The sequence below is a fragment of the Apus apus genome, chromosome 13 (assembly GCF_020740795.1).
Source record: "Apus apus isolate bApuApu2 chromosome 13, bApuApu2.pri.cur, whole genome shotgun sequence".
NCBI lineage: Eukaryota > Metazoa > Chordata > Aves > Apodiformes > Apodidae > Apus > Apus apus.
This window is the reverse complement of record NC_067294.1, coordinates 234609-257487: the sequence shown is the minus strand read 5'-3', so window position 1 is coordinate 257487 and position 22879 is coordinate 234609. Positions and strand designations below refer to the sequence as shown.

Here is a 22879-nt window from a genome sequence, read left to right as displayed (position 1 = left end):
CTGATGGTGTCTGTGATGGCAGCTGCTGCCCAGGACAGGCACTGGGCTGGTCTAGCTGAGGAGTATGGTCTGATGGGCATGCAGATCTCTACAGTGTATGGTCAGAAGCTGCTCAGGACACTTCACACCCCACAAAGCTCTTGCAAGCATTTCCAGCATAGCAATCCTACCTGTTCACACAGTGTGCACACCCACAAAACCACCCCAGCTCCCAGTAAGCTGCACCTCTAATCTCTCCTCTCCCCCATCCTTCTGCCCACCTTAAGTGAGGGTCAAGTCTGAGACTTACTGACAGAGAAGGATGATTTCCCACTATAATGCCACATTTGCCAGGCCAGCTCAGGACACATCAGGGACTTGTAATGCTGCTCACCACACAAAATCCCAAGGGTCAAGAGAAGCCTCCCCCTGGGGAGCTGGGGTGGAGCTCCCAAAGAACACAGCCCAGCTGGCTACAGCCCAGCTGGGGTGGCAGCACAGCCTGGAAGCTCTGGGCTCACTCTTCCCAAGGAGTGGAGACAGAGTCCTCCCCTCTCACATTGTGTCCTTCATGCCCTGAAGGACATCTGTGCTATCAGCAGGGCTATGCTGTAGTTAAGGCAGCTAAAATCACAAGTACCTAAAAATATCTTCTGAAAACAGGAAACTTAAAAAGTTCCAGCATACAGCTACTCACAACCTAAAATACCACTATGGTGCTCTGGAGTTTGTGCTGTTCTAGTACATGTCATTGTCCTCCCTAGACATAGCCAGTCCTCCTGAGCCTTAGGACTCCCTTCACTCAGGCCCCCACCCCCTCAATCCCTTTATCTGTCCATATGTAGCACTCAGCCTTCAAATCTCTTCTTTCAGAAATCCTATTTTCATCAAGCCTTCCTCAGTCTTCCCTGATAAATCAAGATAAAAGGCAAGTTGGTTTTAGTGGAAAACTTCTGATTTCCTTGGCAAATTGGGGAGGCAAATGAGGAGCAAATTCCATTTTTGCATTTCATTCAACCTTAGTCACTTTGCAGGCTTTTTTCCTCAGAATAACAAAAATTCCGTGGACAGAATTGCTCACTCCAGGATCTGCACAGCAATAAACCAGCAGCTCTTTTCACCACTTTTATTGAGATAAATCCAACACCAAGGGACTTAAACTGCTCACTGTATTCAGACCAGAATTCACTTGCAAGAGCATGTCACACTGTGAACTCCAGGCTGCAGATGAGGTGAAGTGATTTGCCCAAGGACACCCAGAAAGTCTGTGCCATAGCAAGACCTGAAGGTGGCTCTGGTCCCTGCCTGGGTACCAGTTCTAGTCAATCATGAATGCTCTTGTCCATCAGCTAAAAACAGCCTCATAAAAATAAAGTCCCACTTCTTGGAGTATTTCTCTGTTGATGGATTTTTAAAACACCATCCTGGGAATGCTGGCTATTTTTCTCTTGCCATAGAGCAAGTAATGCCTTTTTAAGTCTCTCTGTTATAAACTGTCGTGTTTCTTTGAATTCACACAGCTTGGAGCTGGTCCCAATATGGTACATTTGCTACATTTGAACTGCAGCCTTTAAACAATGTACTTATCACTGCCCCTCTGAAACACCCATGAGGAGACCGGGGAACCCAGAGGTTGGCCTGCAATTCCTGAAAATCTCAGGGATACAGATGACCTGCAGTACAGCACTGTCCTTGTTGGTGTTCACAAATGGGATCTTGTGCAGGGTTATTCATGCTAACACTGTTCACACGGGGCAAAACAGAGTCAAAGATAAATCTCATTCCTGGCACGATCACACAGAGCTTCGCTGTACAGTGGGGGCTGTGTCACAAAGTCACCAGCCCAACTGCAGTCCAGTCACTGGGGTCACCATGTGAACACACCAGGCAATCACCTCTGTGCTCACACACACTGCAGAGAGCTGAGCCTCTAACCAGAGCAGGCTACCAGGGTTTACTGGCAGGCAAGCTGGGTACAGACCACCTCCACAAAAAGCCAATAACCATCCAACCTGAAGCTGATTTCAGGGGACATGGAGGGAACAAAGTCCCGTACTTACTTTATGAGGCCATCCTCCATGTAAATGTCCGCATAGAATGACTGGTCATCATTGACTATTCTCCCCCCTTTGATGAGGAGACGGTCACTCTGTGGAGAGAAGAACACAGCAGTTATCAGCAACAGGCAGCACAGAGCCCTTCTTGGGTGCTCTTCTGCTGCATCAGACAGCTCACCCCAACAGCTGAGACTGCAGAAGCTCACATCTGCACCAACACTTGAAACAGCAGGACAAGAGCAAGAGTTGAAAAAAACCATGCTCATAGGGCTGTTTCTGAATGGAACTGGTGATGCCAGAGACACCACTGAGGCAGAATGAGTACAAAGGAGAGTCACTGCAAATATGCTCCTATAAAATATACAGAGAGAAGCCAAAAGCTTCCTACACCAGGTCATTATGCACATAAGTCTGCAGGCAGCACAAGCCACACACCAGTATTTAGAGCAAGTTTGTTACTATGGGCAAGTCCTTAAATCTTACCCAAATGCTATGCAAAAAAAGTTGCATTAAAGAAGACAATTTATATCTCTCTCATCTGTTACCACCTGGCAAAGACCACCAACAGGACAGGCAGCCCTGAAGATGATGCATCTGCTGTTGGAATCTGTCCCTCCCCTACAATGCTCAGGGTAGTCCTTCTTAGGCATTTCACATCACTCATCTACACAAGACCCAGGTGGCACTGAACTGCATTCCTGCCTCACCATTTACCACCTCCTCTGCTCCCCCTTCAACCGACCTCAGTGGCCAGCAGCCTTCCCCGAGGGAGCACAGCCAGACAGTGGAGGAGCACCTGGACCAGAAATGCTCTTATGCTCTTCCTGTACTCAGGCTTTTGGATCTGGGCAACCAGCACACACTATCCTGTGGGGATCAGAGCCTGAGGAACCGGGAAGGCAGAGGTCCCACTCCTCTGCCTCCACCTGCACGGATCTGAATGCCAGCTGCAGGCAGGTAAGGGTAAACAGCCTGATCTCACAGCAGATACTCAGGTGACACAAGCTGACTGTGCTGTTCCAGAGAATATACAGTCTTCCTGACTGCTCAAAATGCCTCCAGCAATGCCCCGACCCTCCAGCTCCCCTGACTCTCCCCTCTGCACCCCCTGGTGTCCACAGCCCAGGTTTTGGCATGTGAACACACCCCCTTCACAGTCCAAGGCTGGACGGGGCTGACAGGAGCCTTCAGGCTGTGAAGACCTTGCGCAATTAATGCCTCTACAGGGAACTGGGTTCGTTCTTCATCTGCTGCCCCTGGGGTAATTTCTGGAAGTATCATCACTGTGTAATTTGCAGCTTCCTCCCTGGCAACAGAAGGATGGAAGAGAATCCCCCCGTGTCCCTGCAGCTGGCAGCAGCCAAAGCCCGAGCCAGACCCGAGTGCGTTTCTGCAGCAGCCTCATCCACACAGTCGAGACAAAGGAACTGGGTGGGGAGAGGATCAGGACGCACGGCGCGCTCAGCCCCGGCTGCAGCTCCGCGCTGGTGCAGGGAAGAGCCACAGTCCCTCCTCAATTCCCAGGCTAGGGCAGTCCCACCGTGGTACCGAGTCCCAGGAGCCGGGATTTGCCTTCCTAGCTCAGCACAGCTTAACACGCATTGGGAGCTGAGCCTCTCACCAGGAAAAGCACATGGCTGAGTTGTTCCCCTGTTCCCATCTCACCCACTGTCCTCCCTGACATGCAGAGCTGGTGCCAGCTCCCGTTCTCCCCTGACCTAAGCTAACACACCAGTGCAAAGGACTAGCAGAACGTGGCTGTCTAAGGGGAGTCTGGAAGCAAGGGCACATTGCTGATCACAGACCACCCCGCATGGCTCCTTTAAACATCTGCCTTTACCAGGTCCCAGCAGCACACAAAGATATGGGCCTTGACGAGCAACCGGGGGGCATTACCACCTCTCACCTGCTCTCTTCTCCAGGCACAGCCAAGGCAGGACAGTTGGGTGGTGCTGGCCCATAAGTCCCACCCGGGCCCCTGGGCCAGCTCTCCCCATGGGCACACATCAGCTGATGCTCAGCTTTGGGGCAGAGGACCCCGAGCACAAACAAATGCTGTTGACAAGCCACTAATTTTCCTCCTCCCCCGGCATAGGGTGTTTGTCCTTCCATTTGTTCCTATCCAATTGATATCTCACTAACAGTTCTGTAATTTTAAGCTCAGAAGCCCCTAAAAGAGCAAAGTTGCTTATAGTCTGTCAGTCACAGGGGGTGAGCAGCTGAGCCCACAGCTCCTGTGGATGCAAATGATCAGTATTTAAGTAACAGTACAAGAAATGTAGAGAGAAACTACCAAGCAACAATATCAGACATCAGCTATGGAAGAATCAGGGCCATGATTAGAAACACAGAAAAAAAAGTATTTGTTTTACATTTCAGTCAAATGTACATAGAGTTTCTCAGACATAACTGGTTCCCTATGCCCTGAAAAATCCCCTCTGGCTTTACCTAGCCTACACGATAAGAAAAAAGAATCTACCTGCCCAGATCAAACAACATGACTGAGCCTTCATTTTTTTTGTCTTGCTCATACCCTTTAAACCTTCCCAACTTGCCTTCACTATGGCCCTGGAGTTCATTCTCACTAGAGTGTGGGGGTGCCAGCAAACACTGGTGCTGGCCTGCCCCTCCCCACACATCGGACCAGAGAAAGCACAGGGAGGCGGGCACGGATGGCACAGGGGTAGGAGACTGCGGCACTTGACAACTACTGAATGAACTGCTAACATGAACTCTGAAAATATGCCTGCCCACAAACACAAATGGTCATTCTGTGGCAGATATGAAGGGCTGCTCAGTGCTAACTATGTTAGTACACAAAATGGTGAGGTCTACAATGGCTGGAGCACAAACAAGGAGCCCATTGAGCGGATCGGGCGCTGCTGCCACCCAAGCCCGGCTGCCAGACACCCTCTGCACCCACAGGAGACAGGGGCAGCATTGGACCCATCCACCAACTATGAGGAAAAGATATAACAAAGTAAAATCCAAATGACACCATATCTACAGGCTCTGGCATCATTCAGGAGTGCACCCAGACATAGAGAGAGGCAGAGGAAGAAGAAAGGAAGAGAATGAAGCAGTTACAGGGAAATGAGTCTGACTTAATAGACAGGCTTCTGCAGCACAGGCTGCCAGAGCAGCCTCAGATTACAATAAATGCCCTGTTTCCCCTGCCAGGGCTCATTTGTGCATCTCCACACCCACCACGTCTTGTCGCCAGCCACTGTCAGGCCGTGTCATCAGCCATTGTTTGCAGATGGAAAATCCCTCCTGCTCTGGAGCCACAGAGGCAGGGCAGGGAGCACCTTTCCTCCCAGCCCACGACACCACTGCGGGAGCAAGTGAGCCCAGGGCCTGAACCCAGCCCAGCCAGCCCAGCCCAGCCTGGCCCTGCCCTGCCTGGCCCAGCCCAGCCAGCAGGGCCCAGCAGGGCCAAGGGGCAGCTGAGGCGCCAGGCAGAGCGCGGCCACACACGGCCCTGACCGCAGGCACAGACCTATCAGGGCTTCCAGCCCCATCTCCACCACTGATGGTGTCTCAACATGTCTCTACGCAGCCAGGACAGCCCATTTGTCACCACTGGGGTCCCCTGAGTGAGCACCCATTTCTGCAGGCAGGGGGACAGTCCCACAAGCCCTGGGAGCATCCTTTCAGCACAGCTCTGCCAAAACCTGGTGGGATCCCCACCAGCCCCCAACTCCCCTGCCCTGCTGGGAAGCCTTTTGCTGAACACTCCCTGGGATCAAGCCTTCAAAACCACTGCCCATTCCTTCATGCCCATACTCTGCACCTGATGCTCTTAAGCATCATCTGGTCATTCAAGATCCCAAAATATCAGGGAGTCTCTTAACATCTCCCAGTGTGCTGCTGCAGAAGGAAAGGGAAGCAGCAGCTTCCAGAAGGTTGCTGAATCCAGCCCAGAATAGTGCTCACCTTGTTTACAAAGCACAAGGGCATAATTAGAGCAACATGGAAGCAGGTGTATGGCTTTACTGCTCTATCCCTTGTAAAAGAAGAGACACCACTTGCAATGGTGTTTCATCAGTAGCTGGATGTCCCCTCTTACGAATGTAGCACACGACAGCATGGAAAAACTCCTGGCTGGAAGCACAGGGACAGACAGAGCCACCAGCTACACGCCGTGATTCCTCACGGTTTATGGGCAGGGTAAGAAATGCCATATTGATGGCTGTCAATTTAGTAAAATCTGCCTAGTCAGAAAATGAGGCTTTCCTGCCCACTTGTGCCTGATACAATATACCAGCCATCCCCATGCAGACCTCATTATTTTTAGAGGTGCCAGAGACATCACAGAGGTGGTGCTCATGGGCTGTGGCAGGGTGGCTGAAGGAGATGGGCACAGCTCACATCAAGAAAATGCAGGGGAACTCCAGTCTACCTGAGACAGAAAAGGTTTTTGTGACAAAAGAACAAAGTCCTGGTGATTTTGATTCCACCAACAACTCCGTTAACAGCTATTTTGTGAAACCAGGGCAATGCATTTCCCCACCTTAGTCTCCCTCCTCTTTTTTCTGCAGGGCTATATAGGAAAACATACTGTAGACAGCAGGATTGGAAGTATTTTGATTATATCTCCAAACAACCAAAGAAAAAGAGTAAGCCTCTCAATAGACATACAAGGTTTGAAATTACTTTTCTCCTGAGTTGGGCATCCCAGCACACATCTGGACAGCAACGCTACATTTACTGATCTCTGAGGCACTGTGCACAACCTAAGGCAAGGTGAAGAGCAACACTTCCATACTAAGCTAATGAAGCAACCTCTGAGAAAGCCAAAATACTCAGTTGACCTTCCCTCCCCATGTTTTCCCCACATTACAACCAACAGATATGCCCATACTCCCCAAACTTCCTTCAGTGGTGCAGTCTTGCCTGCCACACCGTCACATGCAACTTGTGACGAGGCTTTTACAGTTCAGGTTGGGAATAACTCCCACAGCAATTTATCTCACACAAATACATGCACCCCTCACTCACACTCCTTGGCTTCTCCACTGAAATGGTTGTTCTAGTCTAGAAAAGACCAGAAATCACTGTAATCAGATAGAACAGGCAAACTGTGCGTTTACAGATGTTGTCAGAAACTAACCTATGAATTCTGACTGCAGCCCTGTTGAGTACAAGAGGAACCAGGAAGGAGTGTTTGTGCTCCTCCAGAATCACACCAGATCAAGAGCTGCCAGGAAGTAAACATGCTCCAATTTGTAGCCTATCTTTCACCAAAAGCCAAAGCTGCTCACTTCTTGGGACAGGAGTGAGGAAGGCACTGCTCCCTTCATTTACAGCTCAGTCACTGCTTAAGTGCTCTTAGGTTTGAGATCTATGGTGAGTTACCTGCCAGCACAAGGTGGCTCCTGTTACTCTCTATACTGTCATACTCCATACTCCCTCAGCTGTGATGCTTTAGATGCTTTAAAGGATTCCAAGATAGCTTACATCCTAATGGCAAAACACAGACCCAAAAATCTCTCTACAAACAAGCACAGCTTAGCTGACAATCTGCCATCCCCAGGAAACCTAGGAAAGAGGAATAAACACTCAAAACAATGCAGGGGAGGGCACAATCTGCATAGATGGACAGAAGAAGCTTTGATCTATGGGTGACGCTGTACCCAAGATTTTCTTTCTGCCATTCCATTAAAATAAAGACCATCCAACACCTGACTTCATTTCATTGCTTCCCTTGAGCCCCAAGGCATGGATTCAGGACATGTGGGTCATTTGACCAGAATTCCAGAGCAATTCCAGCCCAACCAGGACAAGATAATGTTGCACAACAGGGCAAGTGAGTCCTGGAGTGTCATCACCAAGCTGCTGAAGTCAGAGGAGAGAGCTACCTGTAACCTCAGCTACACAGACACAGCTCACAGCTTCAGCAGGCTGAGGAAAGGATTTGTAGGGAGAAATAAAGGAACTTGTGACATTTTCTTGCCACTGAGTTAAGAAAGCTCCTGCCAGATCCCAGGAGGCACAGGAACAAGCCCTACAAATCATTAAAGCAGACCATTAAGGACATTGTAGAAAAAGCCCCAGACAATGGGAAAAATCCCACCTGCAGCAGTGATGTTGTCATCATGGTGGTCTGAGGACACAGAAAAGGCAAGATATGTAAAGCAATATTATTGCTTATTAAAGCACTTGAATCTGGGCTGACAAAGGAATTTCTCTACAGTAGTAATGATCTTTGTGCTTCTTTGGGAGCATTTTGTTCACATCTGTACATTAAAAACAATAATGAAATTCAAGTGCTTTGTTCTTCCTTTCTCTTCAAGAGGCCAAGCTGTCCTCAGAAGGAAAAACAAGAGCAATATGAAGCCAGAGAAAAGCCATCAAGAAGATGAAAGACCTGATTGCGTTCCCAGAAGAAAGCCCCACACAGCCTCCAAGGAGGAGCGCCCGGGGAAAACAGCTGCCCTGGGCAGAGGGAGGCACAGGCTGGGTCAGGACGTGGGAGCCCCGGAGCGGGGCCAGCACCGGGAGGGACCGCGGGGAGGGGTCTCCCTGCGCCCCGGGAACGTGTCCGCGGCCACGGGCGGTAGGTGTGGTCCGGGCGCTGCTGCGGCAGCGAGCGCCGCTGCACCTGATGCGGCAGGGGAGGGCAGGGGAGGCCGGCTCGGGGCGCGGCAGCGGAGATCGCCCCTCGGGCAGCCCGCCCGCCCCGGGACAGCGGGACCCGCGCTCCCGGCCCCGCCGCGCACCGGGAAGGGCCGCCCAGGCTCCCCACCGGCCGGGAACGAACCCGCCCGGGCGAGTCACCGCGCTCGCCGGCCAGGTGACGCTAAGGGAGGCGGCTCCGGCTGCCGGGGTCGCGGGTAATGCCCGGCAGCGGCTGCCCCCGGTCGGGGCGCTCGGCGGAGCCGGGACACCTGCGCGGGCGGGGCCGGGACGCGGCTCTTTGTCTGCGCGCCGCCGCCCCGGTCCGGCCCGCGGCACCGGGCACCGCGCCAGCCCCGCGCTCCCCTCCCGCCCCTCCGGGGCGCTCGGCATCGGCAGCGCCCGCCCGGCCCGCGACACCCACCGTGATGCGCGGGATGTTCTTCTTGCCCTGGTACGACATGGCGCCGCCGCCCAGCCGACCCGCCGCCGCTGCCCTCCCCTCCGCGCCGGCTCCGCACAAAGCCGAGCCCGCGCCCGCCGCGCCCGCCGCCACCGGGGACGGACCGGCCCCGCCCCGCCCCGCCCCCAGCGCCGCCCGCGGCCGCCAGGGGGCGCCCCACCCCGCACCGCGCGCGGGACCCGCCGGGCGGGGCGGCAGCGGCCCGGGGAGCGGGACACAGCGGGGAGAGGGGCACAGCGGGGAGCGGGGCACACCGGGGAGAGGGGCACAGCGGGAGCGGGGCACAGCGGGGAGAGGGGCACAGCGGGGAGCGGGGCACAGCGGGAGCGGGGCACAGCGGGAGAGGGGCACGGCGGGAGAGGGGCACAGCGGGAGCGGGGCACACCGGGGAGAGGGGCACAGCGGGGAGAGGGGCACACCGGGGAGCGGGGCACACCGGGAGAGGGGGCGGGAGCGGAGCGGAGCAGAGCATCCCGCAGGACACAGCGCCGGGGGCTGAACCGCTTCCGCGGAGGAACAGTGAGCAGCCACCGGCGCGCTCGGCAGCAGGGCGGGCAGGCTGGTGCTGCGGGGGCTCCTGCATCCCCTGGAGCTTCTTTGCACGACCAGAAGAGTTGGAAACAATTTTTTTTAAATACAATGCCCTACACATCTGACACTGGGAATGTTGTGTCCTGTGTGAACACTAAGGGTGTCGGCAGCACTGAGGACTTCTGTACTTCCTCAGCTCTGTCTCGGTAGGAAGGTTTATACCGCGGTGACAAGTGTTCAGCATGTGCCCAAACAGACGGCGCTGCGCCGGGGGCCCCTCTGACAGTGGGCAGGACTGGGCCGGAGCTGTGCTATGGTGGGAAGAACTTGTCTGCCTTCTCCTGTCTGACACGACCCTGGATGCAGCCAGCAGGTCTGCTGCCCTGCACAGCCATGGCCAGAGCTGGCCTCTCCCAGGCCAGCTGCTTCTCTCATGCACAGAACGGGACCAGAGAGATCTTCCCACAGACCCTGCTGCCAGGCAGCAGGCAGTGGTGGGTCCTCCATTACCCAGACCTTACAGCAATGCCAGTGCTGGGTGTGGATGTAAGTTAATTCCTATCTCCTACTAGAAAAGCAAGCCATCTAACCTGGATGATCAATACCCAACCCCTCCCTGTGGTTTGCTTCCTGACCTAGAACCCAACTGTGGTTTGCAATGGCTGAGGGGTCTGAAAAGCACTCTGCTCACCACTGCCTGCACGAGCAAAGTACTAGGCATAGCACAAGCCAACACTGCAGCCAGCTTTGACTGCCACACATATCTGGGGAAGAGGGTGATGGTGGCATGGACTGTCTGGAGCATGTGCTCTGCTGCTGGGGTTCAACGGAGGATCACACTCAATACTGTTAATTACATGTCCTCCTTGATGAAGGGCTGAAGCACACTTGGCAGCCCTCCCTCACCACAACCCTTGATTCTGCCCTGGCTCCATAACCCAGCCCAAAGCTTTCATTACTCACACAGTCTGTTACTTTGTGTGTGCTTCCACTGAAGCTCTTAGGAAGTTTTACTGGATACGTATTTATTCTAAACCCAAAAAGCTTTCACCAGCTTGAAGTGAAAGTCAGCAGATTCCCAATAACCCACTTATTGCTGCTAGGACTTAACAAGGCCATCTGCAAAATTGCCTGGGCTGCTTGGCCCAGCTGGAACGCTGCCTCCTGCCTCCCTCCTGTGCTGCTGCCCATGAGCGGCTGCACCGCAGCAGTCGGCAGAGGGCAGAAAGCCTCCCCCTCCCAGTGCATCCATGGGCAGGGGAAGGGAATCAGGGAGCAGGGCTATGCTGGAGCCTCCGACACTCAGGAGGCTGTGGGGAGGAGATGAGGTACCAGACCATACTGTCCTTGCCACGACACTGCAGTGCTTGAAGAACAGGTCCTGGCCTCTGATGAAATTAGACTGTCTGGGGCTGGATTTGGTAAAGACCCTTGACCCCTGTTGCCAAACCTCCTGAAACTTTGCTCACCCATTTTCCAGAAAGTTTAAGAGTATCCCTGTGCTGGATGGAACAACATTATTTTGTCTGGAGTAGCAGTTAATTAGTTAATAGTAGATAAATTACTAAGCAGACAGATGCTGCTGACTTGAGCACTTGGACAGTTTCAAGAGCTGAGCTTGCATCAGCCCCCTGGGTGCTGGCCAGCCACAGTGACTTCAGACCCTTCTTTTGAAGAGATGTGCTTTCCTTCTGGTTGCTATGTGACACCCTCACAAATAGACAGTAAAACATGCTGCCCTGGGCCCAAAACATTCCAAATGGAAAAAGATACATTTTTTTTCCATAGAACCTGTTCCAGGTGCAGTCAGCGAAGTGTTATTCCCATGGTTCCAAACATCCTCAACAAGAACCAGGGTCAATTTGAAAGTTATTTTAAAATGGCAACACTCTTACAGCTCATAACCTCCTCAGAAACAGATGCAGGGAATAATGTAGCACTAGAGGTTTGTGGAGAGCTGCAAGGGGTGACGGGAGCATGGGGAGGAACACCACTGGTGGGAACACGCGGTAGATGGCATGTGCTGCTGCAAGGACTGCCACCAAAACACACCCAGCTCTGACTCTGGTCTGCCAGTGCCCAGCAGCCAGGCTCAGCACCTCTCTGTACAGCCCAGGATGTTTCTCCCCCAGCTCCAGCACCAAGGGTGAAAGCAGATAGATCCCTCTAGCTCTACACATCTGTGGACAACGGCTCTCACAGACAGACACAACTGAGGTGCAGTGAATATAACCAGCCATGGAATAACCAGGGCCCAGATGGCACGATGCTCAGCAGACCTGTCAGAACCTCCTGTCCCCGTGCATGCAGTCTGCTCCTACCCATACATGCTCTTTGCATAAATCCATCCCCTCTTGTGTCCTAGCAGATGAGTTACCAAGGGCTGAGCTACCTCAGGCACAATGAAGCCAAGGGACAAAAACACCACAGCTGGTGCACCCTCTCCAGTTGGAACCTATGGTAGAACACACCCCAGTGAACCAGGAAACCACCACACACAAACTTCAGAGCTTTTCTTGTGGTTGTGCATGCTGTTCCTGGAGGAAAGGGTTGCTGACCCAGAGCTCCAGCTCTCCTTCCACACCCTTTTCCCCCTCCCTGCTTCTGCACTATTCCCACCATCCACACCATCTCCCAGAGGCAACATGTAACTCCCCAGCCCTTCAAACTCCCTCTCTGGAGCAGACATGAATGGGAAGGAACCTGAAACTCCACTGGTCATGCTGGACACACACGAGGTCTGCCAGGAGGCAGCAGGAGAGTTGCATCACATGAGGCAGGTGGTGGGCAGTGACAAGTTTTTCCACAGTGGAACAACTGCTTAGTTTTCTCCTGGCTAGAAGGTACACTGGAGCTTTGGCAGTGGAACCAAGGAGGGAAATCAGCAGATGTGTGGCCTGAAACAAACTAAACTTCTAGGTCAGCATTCAACGTTCTCAAGGAACTGTTACATTAAAAGCAGCAGGTGTTACTACCACTCCAGCTGGATTACCACAGGACATCAATCACCTGTCCAAAAGGACTTCAGGGTGGGTAATCGTTCAAGCCAGAATTTAACAGCAGCCTTATCAGGGACTAGAAGTCAAGCAATTTCAGGGCCACTCCTTTCTTTCTCCTTTGGACTCAGATGACAGGCAACACCATCCACAAAATCCTCATCTGAGATGATGCTTCAGGAAACATAACAAAGGCTCTAGAAAAGCAGAAGTCCCCAGTAGGGATTGCCCTCCACTGTCAGGATCCCTCATTTCTCCAGAGCAAGCCCATCTCTGGATAGCCAGTGTTCAGGGGCACAAAGAAGACCCAGCCCCAGAAGGGATGGTCTGCCCCTGCCTGCCCCAAGCCTGCTGCAGGCAGGGAATCCAGGACCACCACCCCAGAACTGCTCCTCCCAGGAATGTCTGCCTGCAGGAAGGCTCATTCCCATGGACTATGCCCACCTGTCTCACAGATCAAGTAAATAGACACCCACCACATATCTACATTTCAGCTGGAAATGCCAGACTTTAGTTATGTATCTTTATAAGAAAAGAGAAGGAAAAGAAAAACAAGAAAAAAAAAACAAAACACCAAAACACCTTGAATTACTATTGCGTCGTGACTAAAACTTCTCCTTGCCAGAAATAAATGAGGTTGAAACCAAACATGTCAAATGGAATATGCTAATATGTGTACACGAGTGACTGCTGCTTCAAGGCCAATTAATTCAATTACAGCCTGATCCTGCAGAGCAATGAAGTGCCCTTGAGTTGGGTGGCTCAGCAAGTGCTTTTCCTTTCCTGGGGCTGGCCTTCCTCCCAGGAAGGGCTTGGGAAACCGGGCAGCCCAGTGGGGAGCGGGAAGCTGCCAGGCTCACCCCAGAACTTACATCAGGAAAAGAGAGAAACACAAGAGCAAAAAGGTGTGGGCCTCAGGCCTCAAGGGTTTGAGGTGGCAACAACTGAATCTATAAACGGCCTTTGGGGCTCAAGGGTTTAGCACCTGAGCAGACGCTGCAGCTCAGTAGCAGCTCAGTCCCTTCTGCCTCTCTCCCCACTCCCTCTCACACCAGTCTCTGACACGATGGGAAGGTGTGAGCCAGATTCATGTCCCCCCTCACTTCGTTCATCTGTATGTAATTTTTATTAGGCTCAGCTACATCACAACGATGTGAAAGGCACAACCTCCTGCTTCCTTTCTCCACTGACAGAGTTTCTGTGAAGCTATTTTTGTGCAAACTGAACTCACTTTACCTCACCCTAGCGAAACTCTAGGCCTTGTGCCCCACCGTGCGACACGGGCAGCCTGCAGACAGCCCTCTGGGGGTGACCCCCAAAGCTGCCCAAGCATTCCCAGGCACATGGCACCAAGGGGCCAAGGAGATCTGCTCCTAAAGCTGCGTCCCTCCAGGCTGTGCCTGGGCTGCAGGAGACCACTCGCCCCGAAATGCCCCTGACCAAACTGTAATGCCAAGCCTGAGGGAGATGGCTTCCACCACACACTTGGCTCGATCCGTGGGGTGAGCTTTGGCTACACAAGAGCATCTGGATTTCCACTGAAATGACTTTATTCCCTCAGAGCAAAGATGGGCCAGCTCTAGTCTGTGAAATACAGGCACCCCTCTGGCCTCTTTAACATGCAGAGCAAGGACTGGAAAGGTCTGAGCTCTCCACTCAGCATTGCTTCTTTTTCCCCCTCAGCTGAACAGGTACACCTGTTACCAGGTCCACATCCAGGTGTTGTGAAATGGAGTTTGGCAGCTCCCAGCACAGTGATGGGAAAGATGCTGCTGGAACTGACCCACAGCTGAGAGCCATTTCAGCTGAAGAAGTCAAGGTCCAGCTATATTTTCCAGCTTCTCAGCCCCGTTTCCAGGAAGGCTGTCAGCATGTTTGGTTTTTGTTTTTTCCTGTAATTTCCTCCAGCCATCCATAGCAACTGCTCCTCAGCCAAAAAATCAACCTTCTTTGTCTTCCACCTCTTCACAGAGTGATGATGGAAGGTGTCTGTGTAGGGAATGCTTCCACCCGAAGCAAAGCAAAGGCAGCTCCATGCTGTACCTCTCCTTCCAGGCCACCAGTGACACTGGAGAACAGTCCCACAGATGCCTACAGCTTCCCAATAAACAATTCATGCACCCTCCCATACAATTATCTTTGCATGCGGTGCAGGAAGGGCAGAGCAGTGACTGAGTGACACAAAAAGCTGCTGAGCTACAACCCTGGGACTCCACTGAAGCCTCCTGGAAGACCCAGCCATGTCTTGGCAGCTGCCTGTCTGCCAGCAAGACTCCATCCATTAGCAACAAAAGCCCCCAAAAGCCAAGTGCACCTTGCATGCCTGGCCTGGCACGGGTGGGAGACAAGCACTCTCCCACCCGGCAAAGAGGCAGAGCTGGGGTTGTTCTGGTCTGTTGGGAGGTACTGACATCTTAGACTAAAAACAAGAGGAAAAGATTATTTTGGACAGAGCCAACTATTTTTCTGTGGCCAAACCACAGTGTTTCATTTCAATTTAAACCTAATGAAGTTTGCATTTGACACTTTCAAATGTGTTAATAAAAAACGCCTAGAGGAGTTCCCAACACAACAAAGCCTCTTCCAAGAGAGAAAGCAGTGAGTCTTGCCTCACAAATCTCAAAATGTTCAGCTACTTTTCATAATTTTTCATTGTTTTCCTTCCTTTCCTAAAATGGGCATCTCAAAAGTCACAAATTTGTGCGAACAAAAAGGAATGTCTGCATGGCTCATGCAGTTTGTTTGCCTCCCAATGTATGTAAGTCAGTTGAAAGCTGCCTGTCTGGAGGCTCCAGTGACACCTCCACCAGGACCAGAGACACTGGGGAATCAGCCCTCTGTTCCTGGGCCTCATCCCAAAGCCAGCAGCTTGGCAGGGACAGAGGCCCTTCCTCAGGCAGAACCAGTGCAGAGGAGAGAAGCTGCCTGTCAGGGCAGCACATCCTGCTGCAGGTGTTCTTCTTGTGGCACCCCCAGGTGAGCCCACTGCTGGTCTCTGGTCAAGGGAGAAGCAATCTCAGTTACTCTGGAAGCTACTCTGGAAAACAAACTTTTCCTGATGCAGCAGCAGGTGCAGGTCTTGCTGTGGTTTCTGACAACCTCAGGAATAATTTACAGTATTAAAAGAATCATCACCTCTTGTACCTGCTGCAATGGGGCTACTGCCAGAGCATCTTGTATACAGAGGAATTCATGGCATGCTTGGTGATGACCCATTGCTCCTGTAAAATGTGCCATAGCCAGGCTCTATTATTAGTTGTTAAATGTAGACAAAAAATATCACCAGCTTTTTTTTTTTTTTTTTTTTAATTAAGAGTCTTTTGGGGTATCACTTTGCAAAGGTAAAGAGCATTATAAACCCTGTCATGGGCATAGAAAAGAACTCCTTGCCCTGCACATGAGCCCCTTCTAAACCACCAGGGCAGAGTCCCTTTGAACACTGTGCATCCTAGGGTCACAAGACGAAAGAAAGGCCCCAGCAGAAACACTCGTCCTGTACCAGCCCACCCAGGGTCCCTGCCCTTTCAGAGAAGAGGGACCTGCTTCAAGAGGGCTAAGAACAGGCTGCATCAGTGTGGGGCCAAGTGATCAGTCAAACCATCTTTTTCACACCCAACTGCAAAACCCAGGTTTTTTTCTGCACAAAAGTTCCCTGAAGACCTACATTTTCCTGGGAAAAGCATGAGGTTTTCAAGTACACATCACCAGAAGAACCAGGGCAGTCTCCCTCCAAGCCCCAGCTCGGCGTGCTGTCACGGTGCTGAAGGGACACAGTGGACACATCCCACGGGAGCCACGTCTGCCAGCTCCCTGCTCCCACTGCTCCCCACAACTGGCCAGCAGAGCCTCGACCAGCTGGAGCAGAGCAAGGACAGAAGAAAACCCAGGGCTACTGCCACAAGGTAGTGCGATAAATCAAACTACTTCCAAGTTAGGGCGAGGATTCTGGTAAAACAAAAACTCTTTGCAGCAAGTGGGAGCTCTGCAACCCAATCCCTAATTTATCTGGAAAACCAGCCCTACTGAGTAACTACCATGAAATCTAATATCTGTGCCTTCTTACACAACTGGTGGCAATAATCCGTATCCCAGCATGATCAGCCAAATAACTGATCTCTTATTGTTGTGCTTCAGGCATCAGATTTCTGAAAAAAACACAAACAAAAATGTGTGGGATTTTTTTCAATAAAGAGTATTTAGCGTAAAATTCCATGAATTATAGGTTTTGCTGTTGTATTTGCAGTGTGAGAACTAGTTCAGTGGCTTGGGTTTGTTCCTATTTTTTGTAGAAATACCAGAAACAATGTAACTCCAAATTCTTCTCTTAAAAAAAAGTAAAATCAAAACAAAAACCTGTTCTCAGCTCTCTGCTGAACGGGGTGATACCAAGGTCATGAATTATTGCCATCAAAGTGCTTTATGATCCCTTCCACACAGGCAAGATTCTAAACTGTAGTAAAAGGCAGTGCACAACTGCAACTTTTAGATCACACCAAGTTCACTGCTAAGGAAGAGACCACAGCTGGCTGGTGTTTCTGCTCTGAAGTACTGGCAATGGAAATAAAAAAGCTGAATGCTGAAGTCATAGCACATTTTACAGCTGCCAGAAAAACAGAATCGAGCGAGTTCAAACTTCCTTCTCCACACGAGGCAGCCCTGCGTGTCCTTCCAGGATTTATCAGGTCCCAGCTCTGAGCGGTGCCACACAGCTGGACACCAGGAGGGACGTGTGACACTGGCTGCCTCCAGCAGAATGCCAGGGACTGGCTCCAGCAGGAGGGAGGACGGGCCCCTCGCTGCTTTCGCTGCCGCGTAGGTCCCTTCACACTCCTGGCTCCTGCAAGGGGCGGGAGCCGCCGCCTCCTCCCCAGTGGAGCTGCCCCAGCCTGCGGTGAAGCTGCGATCCCTGTTTGTGGGACCACAGCCAGTTGCCTTGGAAATGATGACTTCCCTGCAGAACCACGCAGCGGGACAGGACCAACTGTCGGGGGGTGAGTGTAACAAGCCGAGTGCTTCTGCCTGGGCTCCCGCACAGGGGGCTCAAAAAGTGGCGTCCCTGCAGGGCTGGGCAGCAAGGACGGACATGGAGGAGGCGACCATGGACTCCTGGTTTACCCTCTTCCCAGGCACCGAGGGCAGGGCTCCTCCCCTGCTCCGCAATGGCTCTACCTACTCATACGTTACTAGCCCTTGGTGAGCATCCCTACCACAGGAATTCAGAGGGTGTTGTCTGTAACCTACAGAGAAACTTTTTGACTTCATTATAGCAAATGAAGCGTTGTAACCCTCTCTGCTTAGACAAAAGGCATGGCAGCTTTCTAGGAAAACTGCAGGACACTTCACCAGGGTGAAGTCCACACAGGCTGTTGGTGACAGAAACCTGCACAGAGTTAAACAGCTCTTGTTAAATGAGGCCTCAGCCAACAGTCTAGATCAGAGCAGAATCTGCCCCCAATCATTGTTCTTCCAAATCTCAAGTGCTCTGCAACAACAGCATTTGCTGCAGCAGATCCTCATTCCAGAGAAAGCTGCTCCTGATTTTAGCAAAGAGCACCTGAAGGGCATCTGTTGTTGGGGCAAGTCCTGCACCAGCATCAGACAGCGGGACATGGCTGAGTCCAGAAAGCCCATCTGCCTGCACAGCCAGGGCCTCCTGTTACCTTGACAGGTTGTATGGCATCACCTTAGCAGTGGGCAGTTACACATTGCAGTTGTCTTCCTGCAGAAATGCTGGTGCTTTAATCGTAATTAATGCCATCTCACTTTCAGCTTTCTTAGTATGAGTTGCTTGGTCAAAGATAGATGATGTAACCCCTCTCTCTCTTAATCTGTGAAATTATTCAAAGAAGTTTGATCTGCCTGGACAAAAGAGCCTTTGTGTGCTCTGAAGCCACAGTTCAACATGAGGAAACTCTCTGTGGCTGTGCAGGCACTTAGCATGGCTCAGGATGCATGACGGGCATTTCCCATCAGGACTGTCATGCTCTGGGACACTCAGGAACTTGAAAGTTGTAGTCCCAAGTCATATGATCCCTTCTAGCCATGTACGAACAAGAACACACATAGGAAGCTTCCAAACTCCTTAGGCAAGAAATGCAGATTAAAAGGGTTTGGTTCCTGATGCTTATCAAGTGAAAGGCCTCAGAGGAAGAAATCTAGGAGCAGAAATCACCAGGAAGAGAGAAGCTGTTGAAGGAAAACCTCAGCTACAAAACTCCAGAGATAAGGGTCTACACAAGCCCTTAAAAGGGAACAAGACAGTTTCCAATTTCTAGTACAGTTAATAAAGAAAAGCTCATAGCAAAGCTTGCAGACAGGCCATTGTGAGTTTCTGTTTCTTTTCCAACAAGCAGCAGCATAAAACTGCTAAAGCAGTTGTCAGTTCTGCAGCTGCTATTCAAACCATATGGACAAGGTTGGTTCTGATAGGAATAACGTTAATTTTGTTCCTGACTCTGTAAAACAGGCAGTAAAGGAGCAATGCTCAACAGCAGGAACCAGCGTGCCAATAAGAAACCAAACAGCAGAGGCTGAAGAAATTAAAGTGCAATGAAGAAACCGCAAAGCAGCCCATTGCCTAGCTAGAAGTTCCTACAGAAGACAGCAGACGTTAAGGACAGCTTGATGCTCTTTCCCAAGTCACTGCACCTCAGTGCTCCTGCTCTCACCAGGCTCTGGCTGGTCAGGCGAGTCCTCCAGGTCCCAAACGTCAGCAGCACATCACGGTTCACACTCTGGACACAAGCTGAGGGTCCTGCAGAACCCTGAGACAATCACACCACTTCTCCAGGCTAAGCTGCAGGCTCGCTGTTTGCTTATGTGAGTTTTGCTTTCATTTTTTAAAACGTATTTTATTAATTTGCCCTGTTCACTCCTGAAAACCAGTGCCCTTAGGATGACTATTCACTGAAAAGTTGAGCCCCAAATGACCTCACTGACCAACAGGCAGGGAGTGGCTTTGCTCGCCTCGTATGTAAATGAGCAGCAGGCTCACTGAAATCCCAGCTGAGGAATTCGCTCAACACTATTAGCTTAATTGTCCTGCTGCCAAACTCACGCTGGTGTAAATGGGACCAGCCCCAAAAAAGCAAACATCCCAACCTCTGGCAGGGGGACCTACGCCGTGGAGCTGGAATCTGCCTCTTACCCACAGTTTGTGTAAGTTGAGAAACTTTGTGGCTGACGATACCTCCAGTGATGCCGCTCCCAGATCAACCTGATGCCCCTCACGGACTCCGCGTCAATGCGAGACAAGGGTCCCCAACACCACCCTTCGGTTTTTCCGGGGGGCGGGGGTGCGGTTTTGTTCCATCCACCGCGGTAAGCCCGCCCGCCAGCCTGACACAGCCCGACCGCCGCCGGGGGTGCCCGCGGGGTCTCCGCACGCCGGGGGGAACCACCGCACAGCCCCCCGCCCTCAGGAGACGCGGGGCTCACCGCGGGAGCGCAGGAGCCTGCGGCCGGCACGGCGGCCCGCACCGCCCCCCGCACCGCCCGAGGCTCCTCCGGTACCGGCTACGGGGGCGATCGGCGACTGACACTCCCAAACCCGCCCCGTCCCTGCCCGCAGCCGCCCCGCGGGCCCCTGCCCCCCTCCCGCGCGGCCCCGGCCCCCTACCCCGTCATCCGCGGGGGCCCAGTCCTGGGGCCGCTGCTCTTCGGGGGCGGCGCGGAGCTCCCCCGCGCCCGGGTCGGGACCGGGGGCCGGGCCAGGCTCGGGGCTGGGGCCGGGGGCCGGCGGGGCGCGGCGCTGGCCGACCCTCAGCGCGCCGAAGTCCAGAGTCTTGCTCTCGAAGGCGCCTTCGACGGTGCAGAAGAGACCGCCGCGCTTCTGCCGGGGCACCTGGGCGGCCGTGCCCGGCGGCGCCAGGTACACCGGCAGCTCCTCGCCGCCGCGACGCCCGCCCGCCGCCATGGCCCGACGGGGCGGGACGGGCCCGGGAGCGCGGGCGGCCGCTCGGCGGGCGGGGCGGGCGGGGCGGATCGCTCGGGCGGGGCCCCCGCCCCGCGCCCTCTCCCGCCAGCAGCGACGGGCGGGACGGGCGGGACGCAGCGTCTGCTTGGGAAACTCATCCCGCAGCGCCAGCACTGCGGGGCTGACTTTAAATTCTTTTCCAAGCGCTCATTTCTTTATCTGGAACAAGCGTACGTGGTTCCTGGGCTCAGTATCCTGTCAAGTAATCTCTCGCACCACGTATTTGCTGTTGGTTGTGGCTTTTTCCAGCCTCGTTCTGTGGAAAAAATAAGCCGAGCCGTTGTCCCTGCCAGTCCTCCGAGGCCCGGTGGTTCTCACTCGTGGAAAAATTCTCGTGGAGCCTGACCCATCGTGGAGAACAGTGACCCTGTGGTTATGCCTGGAGAGGGGAGCCTGTGGGCACCGGCTGAGAGAGGCTTGAAGTTGTGAGGGAGGAAACGGTCTGGGATAGTTTCCTTCCTTTTGCACTCTGGAAAGCAGTTTGCTTTTGTGACTGGACTTGTACCAGTGACATTAACTCTGACCCTTTTTTTTTTCTACATAAGTGGAACAATCTACAGGACCTTGATTTTTTTACCAATTACTCAGGCGTGAAGGGTTAGGAGAAGAGAGATTGCACTGAAGGTAAACATAGTGTGTCAGCAACGCTGGATGAGTTACTTTAACAGCGTTGTGTTACACAGCAGAGTAGAACAGTGGTCACTGTCTACCCTTGCTTTCTCTAAAGCAACACGAGAGAGGGTTAAATTTGGTTGTTCTTGCCATCTTATGAGAACTGTAATATGCAGCTGCCCTGGCTTTGTGGCTTCACAGACCTTCGTGCCCAGCCTGAGCCCGCTGCTCCCCGACCAGGCCGCAGCACCCTCGCGCTTCAGGTGCAGGAGCAGCAGCAGTGCCTGGCAGCAAAGAAAGGAAATACCCCTTTGAATATCCAGAATGAGTTTGTTCTGTAGCTTCTTCTATCACTGCTCTTCTGGCAAACACCCTCCCTCTGTAACTGGATGTTTAGCAGCAAGACCACCAGGACTGACCAAACAGAGACAAAATGGCGGCCCACCAGGTCTTCCCTTCCTCAGGGCCTGCCTTAGCATGAATTAATTTATCCTCCTCCTGCTGTGAGTTGGATCCCCTGAGCAGAAGCTTAAAACCATCCCAGCCAGGTTCTGCCAGGGAGGGGAAAGGAAAATCTGCTGATTTCAGAGCGGGTGGCCAGAACAGACAGCGAGCAGGGCCCCTGCCTTCTAGCTGCCAAGTAGTAGCACTCGAGGGACTGAGCCTTTCTCAGGACAACAGCGTGCTCCAGGCCACAGACTGCCCTGTGGCTTGGTGCACTGACCACAGTGAAGTTAGAGTGAACCCCTTGTTTTGGTTGGGACCTCTCCATATGGTTGTGTAGCTCTATGGGGAACTAAAATTCCTTGGAACAGGGCCTGGCCTTTGTCTGGTCATGAAAATGTGCAAAAGTTTCAGCGTTGCACTTTAATAGCAATATTTATCCAAATCCTGATTCTAATGTTTATCTTTCCCAGTGCCTTGCTGCATAAATCATAGAATCACAGAATGGTTTGGGTTGGAAGAGACCTTAAAGACATTTTTGTTCCAACCCCCTGCACGGTCAGGGACACCTCCCACTAGACCAGGCTGCTCAGAGCCTCTCAGATCCAACCCGTCCTTGAACACTTCCAGGGAGGTGTCATCCACAACCTCCCACAACATATTCCAGTGTCTCACCACCCTTACACTAAATAATTTCTTCCTAATGTCTAACTGAAATCTACCCTCTTCCAGCTTAAAACCATTACCCCCTGTCCTATCACTACACACCCTGGTAAATGTCCCTCCCCAGCTTTCCTGTAGCCCCTTCAGGCACTGGAAGGCTGCTATGAGGTCTCCTTGGAGCCTTCTCTTTTCCAGGCTGAACACCCCAGCTCTCTTAGCCTGTCTTTGCAGGAGAGGTGCTCCAGCCCTTGATACATCTTCATGGCCTCCTCTGGACTTGCTCCAAGAGCTCTATGTCCTTCCTGTGTTGGGGGCTTCAGAACTGGACACAGTTCTCCAGGTGGAGTCTCACAAGTGTAGAGTAGAGGGCCAGAATCACCTCCCTCAACCTGCTGGCCATGCTTCTTTTTATACAATAAATGGTTGCATTGAAATTGTCTGCAGCAGTAAAGGAGTACAGGGGCTCTTCTAAGAAGGCTTTAACATTGAAATTATTCACCGTGTAAAAGACAATTCTTGCTTCTATTTCTCGAGTTGCCAT

At 52.5% G+C, this 22879-nt stretch overlaps 1 protein-coding gene across 2 annotated transcripts in view; it reads right to left on the bottom strand.

Moving 5' to 3' along the window:
- The window catches only part of DPYSL3 (dihydropyrimidinase like 3), a 32209-nt gene extending 11650 nt beyond the window's left edge, over positions 1-20559 (bottom strand). The window contains exons 1-2 of one of the 2 annotated variants that reach the window (XM_051631227.1): positions 20263-20559; positions 2040-2128 (exon numbers count right to left, since the gene is read on the bottom strand). In XM_051631227.1, the coding sequence (XP_051487187.1) occupies positions 2040-2128; positions 20263-20559 (386 nt within the window). Of the gene's footprint in view, positions 1-2039; positions 2129-9078; positions 9220-20262 lie in introns of those variants that run through there. The other variant, XM_051631228.1, reaches the window with a different exon arrangement.
- Positions 20560-22879: the final 2320 nt, after the last annotated feature.